This window comes from Mustela lutreola, chromosome 7, assembly GCF_030435805.1.
Source record: "Mustela lutreola isolate mMusLut2 chromosome 7, mMusLut2.pri, whole genome shotgun sequence".
Classification (NCBI taxonomy): Eukaryota; Metazoa; Chordata; class Mammalia; order Carnivora; family Mustelidae; genus Mustela; species Mustela lutreola.
In genome coordinates, this window is record NC_081296.1 from 6,279,145 (window position 1) to 6,292,113 (window position 12,969).

General features: G+C 47.8%; 1 protein-coding gene across 4 annotated transcripts in view; it reads right to left on the reverse strand.

The window, feature by feature from the left end:
- Positions 1 to 9,201: 9,201 nt before the first annotated feature.
- The window catches only part of SH3GL3 (SH3 domain containing GRB2 like 3, endophilin A3), a 131,592-nt gene continuing 127,824 nt past the window's right edge, over positions 9,202 to 12,969 (reverse strand). For 3 of the 4 annotated variants that reach the window (XM_059179855.1, XM_059179854.1, XM_059179856.1), the window contains one exon: positions 9,202 to 9,724. In XM_059179855.1, the coding sequence (XP_059035838.1) occupies positions 9,519 to 9,724 (206 nt within the window). In that variant the 3' untranslated portion in view covers positions 9,202 to 9,518. The remainder of the gene's footprint in view (positions 9,725 to 12,969) is intronic. The other variant, XR_009355220.1, reaches the window with a different exon arrangement.

The window sequence follows — 12,969 nt, forward strand, 5'->3', positions numbered from 1 at the left end:
GGTTTGTGATACTTTGTTACACACAAGTAAATAAGTAGTACAGTGCCTACAACTAAAGAATTAAGGGGGCGTCTGGGTGGCTGGATTGATTAGGCATCTGACTCTTGATTTCAGCTCAGGTCATGATCTCAGGGTTGTGAGATCGAGCCCCATGTTGGGCTGGGTGTTGAGCCTGCTTACAATTCTCTCTGTCCCGCTCCCTCTGCTCTCCACCACTCACACTTTCTTAAGAAAAAAAGAGAGAGAGAGAGAGAGAATTAAGAAATAGTTCATCTGTTGCTTGTTCCTCTCATTTCTGTTTTCCAGTATATTCTCAGTGGTACCAGCTGTGAAATGGGGTGGCTATCTCATCAGACCCAGAACTAGAGAGCTCTGGATTGATTTTGAACCCATCATTTAAACTTAACTTTTTTTATCACACAGGGAGATATGAAAATCTATGTAAATAAACATTTTTATTTGCTTAGAAAATCGAATTTAAAGGGATGCCATTTAGCTCTCATTTTCAGGATGCCTGTTAAAAGCCAGCCTCAAGAATACAGTTCCAGCTTTCAGAATCTTGAGAAAGAGGTTCTAGTCTGGCATTCCCATGCATTCCTCTGCAAAAAAATAGTTCTGGGCAGGAATTATCCACGAGAAGGTTTGGGTGTGAAGTAAGAATTCCAGACGAAAAGGAAAACGTGCAAAGGCCCAAAGATGAAAAGTTCCAATTCAACCACCACGTGCTTTGTAAATGTTTGTTGTGGCAGAGAAAATGCGGCACATTCGCCAGACCCCATCTCCTACGCCTCGTCCTTGGAGCCTACAATTCCCAGCATCCTCACAGAGCCACGTGACCCATTGTGGTCAGTGAAATAAGAGTGGAATTGCTGTGTCTCTCTTCAGAGTCGAGGCAGTGGCAAGCCCCCGTGGTTTCTCCAGTCCCTCTCTTCCCCTTGGGCAGCTAACACAGATGCTGTATGGCCATGGTGAGCCACTAGTCAAAGGATGCTGGATTGCTGACCCCAGGACAGCTGGCTTAAGAGAGTCATCCCACATACGCTGGGACTTACACAAATGAGGAATTACATTTATCTGTCGAACCTGCGTTTTTTTTAGTTGTTGCTGTAGCATAAAGCAGTCTCTGCAGACACACACATTTGCGGTACAAAGTGAAAATGGGATTGGCTCAGGTTAAATGGGCAGAAAAATGAGTAAGGGGTCAAGTTTGTGAAGGGCACTCATGCCGTGCTATGGGGTTTTGGACTTTACCCTAAGCTCAAGGGCTTGCTTAGTATAATATCTGTCCACGCGGTGGAGTGACAAGATTGGAATGATTACTCTGACTGTGTGTTTAATAACCCAAGCGAGAGTCCTATTAGCATAACCTGGCACAAGCCGTCATGGACATGGGAGGAAATTGATGGACTGGAGAGTTGTTAGAGAGACAGGATTGATAGGACTTGGTGAATGACTTTAAAGGTGGGGGTGCCAGGGAGAGATGTGTGAAGGCTGGCTCCCTGATTTTTGACATGGACCGTGTGTCATTCACTAATACAGAGAACGTAAGAGGAAGAGGAGGACATTTGTTTCTGATTTTGATTTCCGCCTTCGTCCATCATTGGCTCATGGCTCAGAAGCTCAGGCTTGAAGCACGTTTTCTCAACTCTGTTCCTATGCTCTTCCGTTGTCAGCGTCAGCCTGAAAGAGACACGCAGAAGCCCCCGAGTCCTCCAAGGCAAGTAGGACATTCAATCCTAGCCTGGGTCCCTGGTTTACCATCAAAGCAAGAAGTGGGACTTGTGCGGCACTCCCCATGAAACTGCTAAATGCTCTTCCATTAACTAAACACCAGAGCACTGTGTTTTTATTGTTGTTTTTGAACATCAAGAAAGAAACTGAAAGACCCTGGAGCCGCACCCAAGAAGCAGACACCAAGCCTCCACTGGATGCAAGTTGCAAGAGGTTTATTGGTTACACAGGCGCCTGCGGACGCATCAGCCTTTGTGGGCTGAGCGCGTCGGGATTGATTGGAGAGCAGATTATATAGGGCAAGGGTTGGGGTGGCGGGAAGCGAGCTTACAGAAGCAGATGCTTGGTTACAGGGATCTGATTGGTTAACTTAAATCAAGCATTGTCAGGCACTGGGTTTAAGGCAAGGACACAACGGTTTGTTCTGGTGGGCCTTGGCTCAGCACTCTGGAAAGTCCCAGGTACACTCTATTCCTCATTTGTCTTTTCTTTTGACAGACCGGGTGATCACAGACAATAGACATCCTGGTATGTGTTGCCATCCGGCTATGGGGACAATCAAGCCTTCAGCAAGGGGATAGGGGGTGCTTTGGGGACATCAGGTTACTTAAACAAGCCTTTAGCAAGAGGAGAGGGGTCTTTCAAAACCAAAAGATGGCATGAAACAAATATTCCTCAATTCATGTACGTCGTCAGGAAAACGGAGAACACAATGTCCTGTGCTCTGCAAAGCATAAATAAAGAAATTGGAAAAGAAAATTAAAACAAAACAAAACAAAAAATCCTGGTATTGACATGAAATTTCAGGTCAGGTAGAGACTTCGGATCCAAGATGAATCGAGCTCACATTTTTTTACTCAAACCATCTAACCATAACCACTAAACGGAGATGATATAAAAGTGTCAGAAACCAGGGAAGAAAATCCTCCCCGTAGCTGAGACGCTGAGATGAGGTACGGCAAGTAGCCGTCGCTCTGCCAACAAGCACCCTCATGACCAGGGAAGGGAGCTACGCACTCCCCCCCGCCCCCAGCCCTCAGCGTCCTCCCTCAGCTCTGCGGGGAAGGCAAGGGCACAAGCGCAAAAAAAAAAAAAAAAAAAAGTACCAATGCAGTTGGCAATGATGCTTTACCGCTCCGTCCTTAAAGACAGGCTGATTCTAGGGCACCTGGGAGGCTCAGTTGGTTAAGCACCTGCCTTCGGCTCAAGTCATGATCTCAGGTTGTGGGTTCGAGTCCCACTTCGGGCTCCCCACTCAGCTCCCTTCATCCTTCCCCCCTGCTCATGTGCGTGCTCTCTCTCTCTCTCTCAAATAAATGAATAAATCTTAAAAAAAAAAAAAAAAAAAGAAAAGAAAAAAGATGGACATTCTTTCCCTGCTCGATCAGCTGGGAGACTTCTCCTGGGCTTGGAAAGAACCAGAAGAATTTCCACTAATAAATTATACGCCGTGACCCAGAGAAGGAAGGACCCAGGAGCGGGGCAGAGGCGAGCAGCGCGCTGAGTCTGAGAGATGAGGAGGTGAGGGGGAGGTTGCTGGAGTGCCGGGGCTTTGGGAGGGAGGGAACACCTTGAAGAAGGCTGGATGTGGGTTTTCCACACACTCCCGGATGAGAAACTCTGCGGACAGGAGGGCCTCACGGCACAAGCCCATGACCCAGTCTTCTTTCCAGTGGCTGATTAGAAGCAGCTTGCTGTCGACCCCGCGCCGGGAGCCAGGCTAAGGATGCTCTCTGCCGGCCTTCTCCGCATGTGTGTGAGTGTGAGGGGGTATGGAGGGGTCTCCCCTGTGTGGTACCCTCCTGGGCGCCTCTTCCCAGCTTCCTCCCCTCGCTTCCTCTTGTCTCGGGAAACCAGACACCGTGGCTTTAAACCCGAAGAGGAGCGCACGGTAAGACCCCCTCTCCCGGCAACCCAGCACCTGGGCGCTCTCTGCAGGGGAGCTGCTCCCCAGAGGGCCCGGCGTGGGGCACCGCGGATGTCCGCCCCATCCCTCAGTCCCGCCCCCCAAGCTCGCCCTCCGACTCTGCTTCCCTCTGGACCCAGGACTCAGGAACCAGACGACTCTGAGAGGGGTGGGGAAGTAATGCTAACGGAGCTGCTTCTGCGTGGAAGACACATCACAGCGGAGAGGGGTCCTCAGGGACGGGGGACACTTTCCCCAGAGGACTCTGACATGAGTTAAAATAGCGCAAGAATCGGATGAACTCCAAGGCCACTCCATGAGCTCCCCGGGGCCACTGTAACAGACAACCCCAGCGGGTGGCTTAAAACAACACAAATGCATTCTCTTGCTGCTCTGGCGGAAGTCAAGGTGTCGCCAAGTCTGGCTCTGGCCGATGGCCCTGGGGGAGAACGCTTCCTTGCCTCTTCCTGCTTCTGGTGGCTTCGGGTCTCCCTCGACTGTGGGCTGAGTCCCTCCCAACTCTGCCCCTGTCCCCACGTGATCTTCTCATGACCTTCCCCCCCAACCCATGTCTGCCTTGTGACAAGTGTCCCTCTCCTTTTTCTTGTAAGGAACCAATTATTAAATTTAGGGCCACCCTCCCTGATCCAGGATCTTAAGATCCTTCACTTAACTGTGTCTATAAAGACCCTATTTCCCAGTAAGGTCACATTCTCAGGTTCTGGGAGGTTAATCCTCGGACATAGCTTCTGGTGACCCTTATTCTATCCTCTGTCACAACCAAGACCTGAACTCTATATTCTGTATTCTCGATGCCACTTGAAAGTACGTCTAACCACATTGCCTGAAAAAGCTTATCAGAGATTGTACAACTGAGACCAAAAGACGTGAAGATACTCTCACAGTAACATTCTAGCATAAATATGCCCCAAATCTGGATATAAAATTTCTTCCTTTACCAAATTCCCAGGCAATAAATGACTATATTTCTTGTGTTCGGGTGCTGATGCTAAGTACAAGATCTGCTGGTGACTCACCCTAAGCCCCTCAATGATCCTGAAGTGTGATCGATCTTGTCCCCCGCACAAAAGCTGGGCTGCTCCCCTGAGTACGTAGCATCTCTGACGATAATCCTGGCCAATTCCCCTTCTCCCTCTAAAAAGGCAGCTGCACAGGGAGCCAGCCCTGCCTCCTGGGCTGACTTCCAGGGTCTGAGATCGGCACGGACTCCTGACCGTGTCCTTCTGTGTTTTGCCTGCCACGTTTCCTAAAACGCCAACATTCCCATCAAATTTTGAATTTCGCTCTTTAGATCACGCTATCCCTTCCAGTCCAGCCAAGTTGCTCTGCTCACCAGCCAAGCTACAAACTGTTGTTTGCCTGCAACACGGACACTTACTGATGTGCCCATAACGCTTTCTTGCTTATAGGATTCCAGGGTTGTTTCAGAGAAATCCTTGGAGGATCCAAGGAACAGAATTCGCCAAAGTGGCTACCACTGACCTGTCCTTGTGAGACTGCCCCCTGGAGGCAGCGGGGAGGATTTGTGGCACGGCCAGACGCCGGCGTTCTGCTCCTTGAATGGAGTACGGAGTTAGTTCTAAGCGCCTACCTATCTGCAGCAGACGGGACTTTTCCTATAGACCAAGGAATGACAAGAGACAAATAACCGAGGTGTTTCCTCTCTCCAGGATGTTTTGGTTGGTGTATTACAGGGTCTCTTGAGCGATCAAAAGTATCTTCAGCATGAGGTGAGGTTAAAAACGTTGTCCAGACATCGCCGTGTAGTGCTGCCCACACCAGCTGGTGTCCCTCAACCCAGACCCAGTGTTGTCAAGAACACGTGGACTGGAGGCCAAGCTGGCTGTCTCGTGCACTGTAGCACGAATTCACAAGACATCCCTAGGAGGCCTAATCCCCTTACCTCGGACCCAACCTGATCTGCAGTCCTTCCTCTCAAGCCAAAGGGGACTTCCAAGTAGGACACTGTCAACCAACCCAACTGCGCTTTTTCTCTCCGTTTCCCTTCATCCCTACCCTTCTTAGTGTCCTAAATATATGTCTAGTCAATTTCTGATCTTGCTCCGATGATGTGGATTTCAGCAGGAGTTTCTTCAACGTTGTGGGTTACACTGTCACTCAGGTATCTTTGATGGCTTCGTTTATTGTGTCTGTGGATGCTGGAACCTCCAGCAGAGACTTAGAAGCAGGGGGACACAACCGTCCATGCCCACCGCCTGTTCTCCTGTAGGTACGCAGCTCTAAACTATGGTTTCCTTTTCAGTAATGATCACTAGAACCTATTTGCTACAAATTAGGTTGTAAATGTGTTAGCCCTACACCCCACGTTTGCTAATGTCTCTGGGAATAGACTTCTAAGCCTCTTTGGTACGGCCGAAGGGTCTGTCCCTGATAATAACGGATGATGTTGAGCACCTTTCCATGTGCTTACTGGGTAATTACACACCTTCTTCTGGGAAGCGTGTCTTCGAATCTTTGGGTCATTTCTAATTGCTTATTATTGACTCGTGAGAATTTTTGACATATTCTGAATTGTCTATAGTCGAAGATAATATGTGTTGTGACTATTTTCTTCCAGACATGCATTATGAATACTTTCAACTGTGGTTTGCCTTTTTATTACTTTTTTAAATGGCATTCTTTGATGAGCAGAAATTTTAAAATTTTCTTTTTTTTTAAAGTAGGCTTCCTGCCCGGTGTGGAGCCCAATGCAGGGCTCAGACTCATGGCCATGAGATTAAGACCTGAGCCGAGATCAAGAGTTGGATATTTAACCGAGTGAGCCACCAAGCCACCCCAGAAATGTTTAATTTTAATTATGTCTAATTTATCAGTTTTTTTTTGGGGGGGGGGTTAGTACTTTTTTGTGTCCTAAGAAATTATGCCCATTTACAGGTTATGAAGACATTTTCTTGGTTTTTTGTTTTTTAAGATTTGAGAGAGAGTGAGCTTGAGCAGGGGGAGGAGTAGAAGGAAAGAGAGAGGGAGAGAGGGAGAGAATCCCAGACTCCAGGCCCAGCATAGAGCCCGCTGCGGGGCTTGATCCCATGACCCTGAGACTGTGACCTGAGCTGAAACCAAGAGTCAGATGCTTAACCGACTGAGCCACCCAGGCGCCCTGGGAACAGATATTTTAACAATATTAGCATTTCCGTCCATTTATTAGGTATTCAATTTCTATATGCAAAGTCGTGCACTTGTCAGTGTGAAGGTCTTGCATAGCTTTTGTTCAAAACTGTTTTTGTACTTTCTGCTGCTCTTATGAAATTTTTTCATTATTATATTAAATCTAACATTTAATAATTTCCAGTATACAGAAACATATTGATTTTTGCCTATCTCATAATCTTGATAAATTTGTAGTATATATATTAGTATATATACTATATTATATATTAGTATATATTTATGTTAGCTCTAATTTTTTTAATAGATTAAGAATTTTCTACATATCCAATCTTTTGTTTTCTGCAAAAAAAAAAAAGTTTTATTTCTTGCTTTTCAATCTTTAGGCCATTTTTTTTCTTTCCTTACTGTACTGCATGGTTATAAATTCATTCTAAAAACCATGATCAGGGCTATTTCTTATAAATACTCCATTCCCCTTCTCCATAGGTCTGTCTGGGCTTCTGATAACGCAGGTCTTCTTTGAACCCTGCTCATCTTCATTCCCCAGATAGAAATACCTTTTCTCCCCAGTCTCCCAAGTTTCTGTGAGGAGGGGTTTTCTCCAAATAGCCCTAGCTAGTTGAGTTCCCTGGCTTGAGTTTGGGTTAGGAACGGGGCACCAGTATCCCAGCCCCTCCTTGGAAGGCGGCCTGCACGCAGGGAACGGGCGTTCTTGACCCTTGGCAGCCGTGTGGGAAGCTCGGTGTTGAAGGTTCGTCCCTGTAAGAGCGGGTGACCCTTCCCAGACTGGACCAGGTGAGTGGGTCTGAGCCCTCTGGGGTTCCGTTAGCAGACACTTTCGCTCCACTGTCTGACACAGCCTCACGATGCAGGTTGCACACTGGCTCTTACCTGTTTTAACCGACTAATGACCCAGTTTATTTAGAACTCATAAGGGAAAGAGGGGAGCCGTGTATTGAAACCTCCCCCGACCCGTACCCCCCCCCCCCCGCCCCAGTCTGTAAGTGCAGCTTCTGCAGCGACTGTGTGTTAACTCAGTTAACTGCAATTAGTTTCTTTCCCAGACAAGACTCAGAAGCGTATTACAGGCAGCGAGAATGGCTCCGAACGTCTTCTCGTTGATAAATTTCAAACATGGCCACTAGAGACGGAGAGCTGGTGGGGTATAAAAAGCTAATGTGCGAGTATGTGGGGGCAAACACATAGGATGAGGGGCAGCGTGGGAGAGGCGGAGAACACAGGCGTGGCAGGGAGACCACCCAGGGCAGGAGCCCGCCTCTGGCATCCCATGACCGTGTGACTGCGGGCAGGTTGTCCCCAGCCTGGCTGCGTCTCAGTTCTCTTATCTGCAAAATGGGTTGATAGGAGCATTGGGTTTATTCATTTAAACACGCACAGCAGCACCTGCCGCACAGGAGGCCCTCCGTCAGTGTTAGTCATTATTATTATTTATTATGGACGCAATGTATACAGCTGCGTTAGAGAAGGTGTCAGGGAAGGGAGCGTGTGGGAAGAGAAAGGAGGAAGAATGTCCAGGATGCTGTTGGGACCTTGCTGGCATACCAAGGACCCAGAAGACTGAGCAGTCTGGTTCTGGTCTCCTGGAACCAACCTGGCTGCTGAGCATTTGGAACTAACGTCCGTGAAAAGCAAGGTCCAGCCCGGTGACCGCCGTGGGCACCTCAGTGGGCAGTGGGGGGCAGTTCAAACTCCCCTCACACCACGGGTTGTTGGATCGTGGGCAAGCCATCTGATGAGTCTTCTTCTCTGTGGGAGGAGAAAGGGTACTCGCCCCTGCCTGATGGGCGCTTGAGGCACCCCCTGGATCAAAGTACACGCTGAGTCTGTACTCTGAGCGAGGCCAGGGGCTGGTTCTCTGACCCCGAGCGGTCTTGTTACTGTGCCCGCAATCCAACTCCTGCTCCCTCCTGAGCACCCCAACAGGACCGGCGTAAAACACTTACTGGGTACCAGGCAGTAGCCAAAGCTTGTGCTACGGGCTCTTTAAATGGACTTGACACTGCATTGAAGAGTTTTCTAACCCTGAGGTGGAAGGAGGGTGTGCTGTGTCTGAACTGGGGGACAGTGAAGCCCCACTCTCACACCTGCTGACTCAGTAAGAAGCACCCAGGCACCCACACTGGGACCCAATGGCCAGCCCCGGGGCAGGGGGGCAGTTTACAGCTGGACCCCACGGCGCCTGGAAATCAGTCCAACATGAAGAACAGCTGAGGCCTTTTGCCAACATGATGTTCAAGTTTATTGGGCGAGTCACAGTCAGCTAGAACATAAGGAAAGACCAGATGACACCAGTAATGTCAGGAAACAAAATACTTAGCATTTCTTAAGTTTCAAATTTTGCATTCCGTTGCAGCTGAGGGATATAAACGGGCAATTGGTGGACATGACCACGATTTATTTTTAGCAACAAGAAGCACAAACATTTATTGAACCGATAACTTTTAGGACAATAAGCAAAAAAAAAGAAAAAAAAAAAAAAAACCAAAACCCAAAAGCAAAACCAAAACAAAAAACTATAGTTTCATGTAGCTAAGACAGGAAAATCATTTATACAAATGGAACGGATACAAAATACATTATAAAGAGAACACACCTACAAAAGTCATTAGGTTGGTCAAAGAACAAGGGTGTCACAGACCACCACACTGGGAGAACACTGGTGTGAATTCATTTCAGTTATGAAAGTGTGTCCAAAGTGTGAGTTACACATTTACTGAGGTAAAGGCACGATCACTTCAACATAGTTAATGGGGAAGAATCCAGATTCTCCGTGTAGCAAGCCCTCATACCAGTTCTCATCTATTTGATTGGTTAATGTAATGACGTCCCCTTCTTTAAATCCTAGTTCTCCTTGGTTTTCTGGTTCAAAATCATAGAGACCACGACAGCAGGGCTGGTCCATGGGAACGTTAGAACCTGTCCACATTATATGGAGACAAAAAGTACAGGTTAATGTGATACATTGTCCTTGGAGGAGGGGGAGCCGGAGAGCTGGAGACGTCATGAGCAGGTCGGCCCCGGCTTCCTGCCCACAGGGCCGGCTCGGCCACTCACTGGTGCTGAGCTCGCGGCGTCTGCACCAGCTGCTGCCAGCCCCAGGACGCCCTTGCTGACCTTCCAGGCCCAAGGCTTTTGGCTTCTCCCTTGGGTACTCCCATCTGGAGGAGTCAAGCCCAGCCCCCGCCCCCAAAAGCAGCTCCTCTCCTCGGCCTGGAGCCCGAGGGACACAACAGAATTCCAAGGCCAGACCCCTGTCCTCAGGGAGCTTATGGTTTCTTTGTGGACACCGGACAGTATGTGGGGGACATTTAAAGGACCCAGATGAGGTGGAGAATCACTGATAGCTCCGAAGCTCAGGGAAGGAGGCAGGAAAGGCCTGCGTGGTCGGGACATCTTCCCGGAGCTGGTGACCAGGAGCTGGAAGGAGGCAGGGCGTGACTCGGGAGAGGACGGACAAACCCTTCACAGACCAGCCTGACTGACGTGCTGGGCTCCCTGGGTGAAGCCAGAAGGGCTCGGAATAAGGTTTATTCCAATAGTTATGTTCTAATTTCAAAACGAAAACATGGCAATAGTAAGAAAGGGTTGGAGGAGAGACGGAAGGGGAGGGGGAAGGGAGAGGGAGGGGAGAGGAGAGGAGGGGGGAGGGAGGGGGAACTAGGGAAGGGCGGAGGACGGCATGTAAAATGGAGAGAAGTCCCCTGTAACCCACCAACCCAGGGCGAACCGATGTTAAATGAACATTTTGGTGGAGAAGCTTCCAGACGTCGTGATGAACGTATCTGTGTATGTATTTACATAAATATATTCGTTTCATCAAAGACCATCCCTATCCGTATCATTGTGAATCTCTTTCCAGAATCCTTTCGACGGCCGACCAGCTGTCAACTCTATCAGGATGACACAGACACACTGTGTCATGCTACGACATACTCTATGACTTGATTTCTGTGACCCTCCTCCTATATTGCTGGATACATAAGGTCCTTCCTTCCTTTCTTCTTTTTCTTTTATTCTCTCGTGGCGTTCCTACAGAACTCTTTGAAAAACATCCTAATACATGTTTATTTACAAACATGCACTATCAACACCGGAAGGTAAACTTCAGAGGGGGAATTTACTATTCATAAAACCATCAATTGTTCTAAGACTTTAAACATTTACTTCCAGTTTATTTGTCCATTGTTTTTGTCTTAAAAGTTTCAGGAGCCCCTTAGAAAATGTCATAAATATTTTCTATATGTATCATGTTTTCTTCCATTTGTTTCTGGAGCATGTCTTGGGGCTGGGGCAGGGAAGAGCGTCTCTGGCACACAGAGAGAACACACAGAGATTTTAATCAGCACAGTCAAGCTCATCGAGATTTCCATCCCTAGTTTCTCCTCCACATTCATTCAACTAAATGCATCCCAGGAATGATTTAATTTCTTTATGTGAAAATTTTTACTCTTAATTCCACCGAATTTTGGCCAACACGGGCATTATTTATTTATTTATTTATTTATTTATTTTTAAAGATTTTATTTATTTATTTAACAGGCAGAGATCACAAGTAGGCAGAGAGACAGGCAGAGAGAGGGGGAAGCAGGCTCCCCGCTGAGCAGAGAGCCCGATGCGGGGCTCGATCCCAGGACCCCGAGATCATGACCCGAGCCGAAGGCAGAGGCTTCAACCCACTGAGCCACCCAGGCGCCCCAAGGCATTATTTATTTTTGATGACACGGAGCAGTTATCTCAAGACAACTCATTAAAGGACCCGTTATTCCTCCACTGACTTCAAATACTACTTTTATCTGTCATATATTTAATGATCACGTGCACTTGGACATATTTCAGGATTTTCTATTTTTTCCACTGATCCACTCAGGAAACTAACAATGTATCATTTTAAATATTGTAGCTTTAAAGGGTTATGCGTTAATAATTAACAAGGTAAGCTCCTCATTTCCTAACCTCATGAAATCATTCCACCTGGTAAACTTTATTGAGTTCCCCCCCCTCGAAATTTCTTTTTGGGGGGTACCTGGCTGGTTCGGTCAGTAGAGCATACAGGTGCTTGATTTTAGGATAGTGAGTTCGAGCCCCATATTGGGCATAGCCATTACTTTTAACAAATCTCATTTTGATTTTAAATGGATATTTTTTTACTACTCTTTTTTCAAAGATGTATTTATTTGAGAGAGGGGGAGACATAAGCAGGGCGAGGCAGAGGGAGAGAGGGAATCTTCAAGCAGACTCCCCACCTAGCATGGAGCCCAATATGGGGCTCGATCCCAGGACCCTGAGATCAGGACCTGAACCAAAATCCAGTCAGCTGCTTAACTGCCTCAGCCACCCAGGCAGCCCCGGAATATTTTAAATGACTGTTGACCACTGCAGGCCCAGAAGGAACAACTTTCTCATGGGTGATACTTTTATCTAGAGCTAGACTGAATTTGTTACTATTTAAAAATTTTCCATCTGTATTTAAAAGTGAAATTCCTCCCATTTTATACTCTGGTCAGGCCTTGATATCAGAGAATGTCAGCTTTAAAAAATAAACTTTTTTTCTATTTTCTAAAATATTCGAACTTGAAGATTTGAAACGATTTGCCCCCAATTATCTTGGCTTACGGATTTCTGAATGTAGAATGCTTTCTCGGACAGTTTATGATGGTGACATAGTGTGTCTGAGAAGGAGAGGGGGTCATCGTGGTCCAGCTCACCATAGCCTCTCACGGGGACATGTGGCCTCAGTGGTTCTCATGATTCCACATGGAGTAGCTGAGGCTGCCCTGGGCAGGGGAGGTGACGCCTGACCCAATCAGGTCAAGGGCATGGACACTGGTGAGTCTAGCGCAGACACGACTGTCCCAGGGAAGATGGAGCTGGGAGGAAGCCAGCCCCGCCCCAGGAAAACCACACCCCCTGTCTACCTGGCAACCACCCCAGGGGCAAAAGCCCCCAGCAGAAGGCCCAACAGGCCGTCCAGAAGGAGACCAGGGAGGTCTCCACACCATCCACAGCCAACTCCTCAGGCCCTGTTTCTTTGGTCAGACCAGCACAGCGAGGTCTGCAAAGGCGAGAGGCAGTGTCCCAGGTCGAGACCATACCAGGTTCATGGTCCAAGTCCTCTAAGAAGAGCTTAATCCCCGCACAGGACTGAACTATCCACACATGCC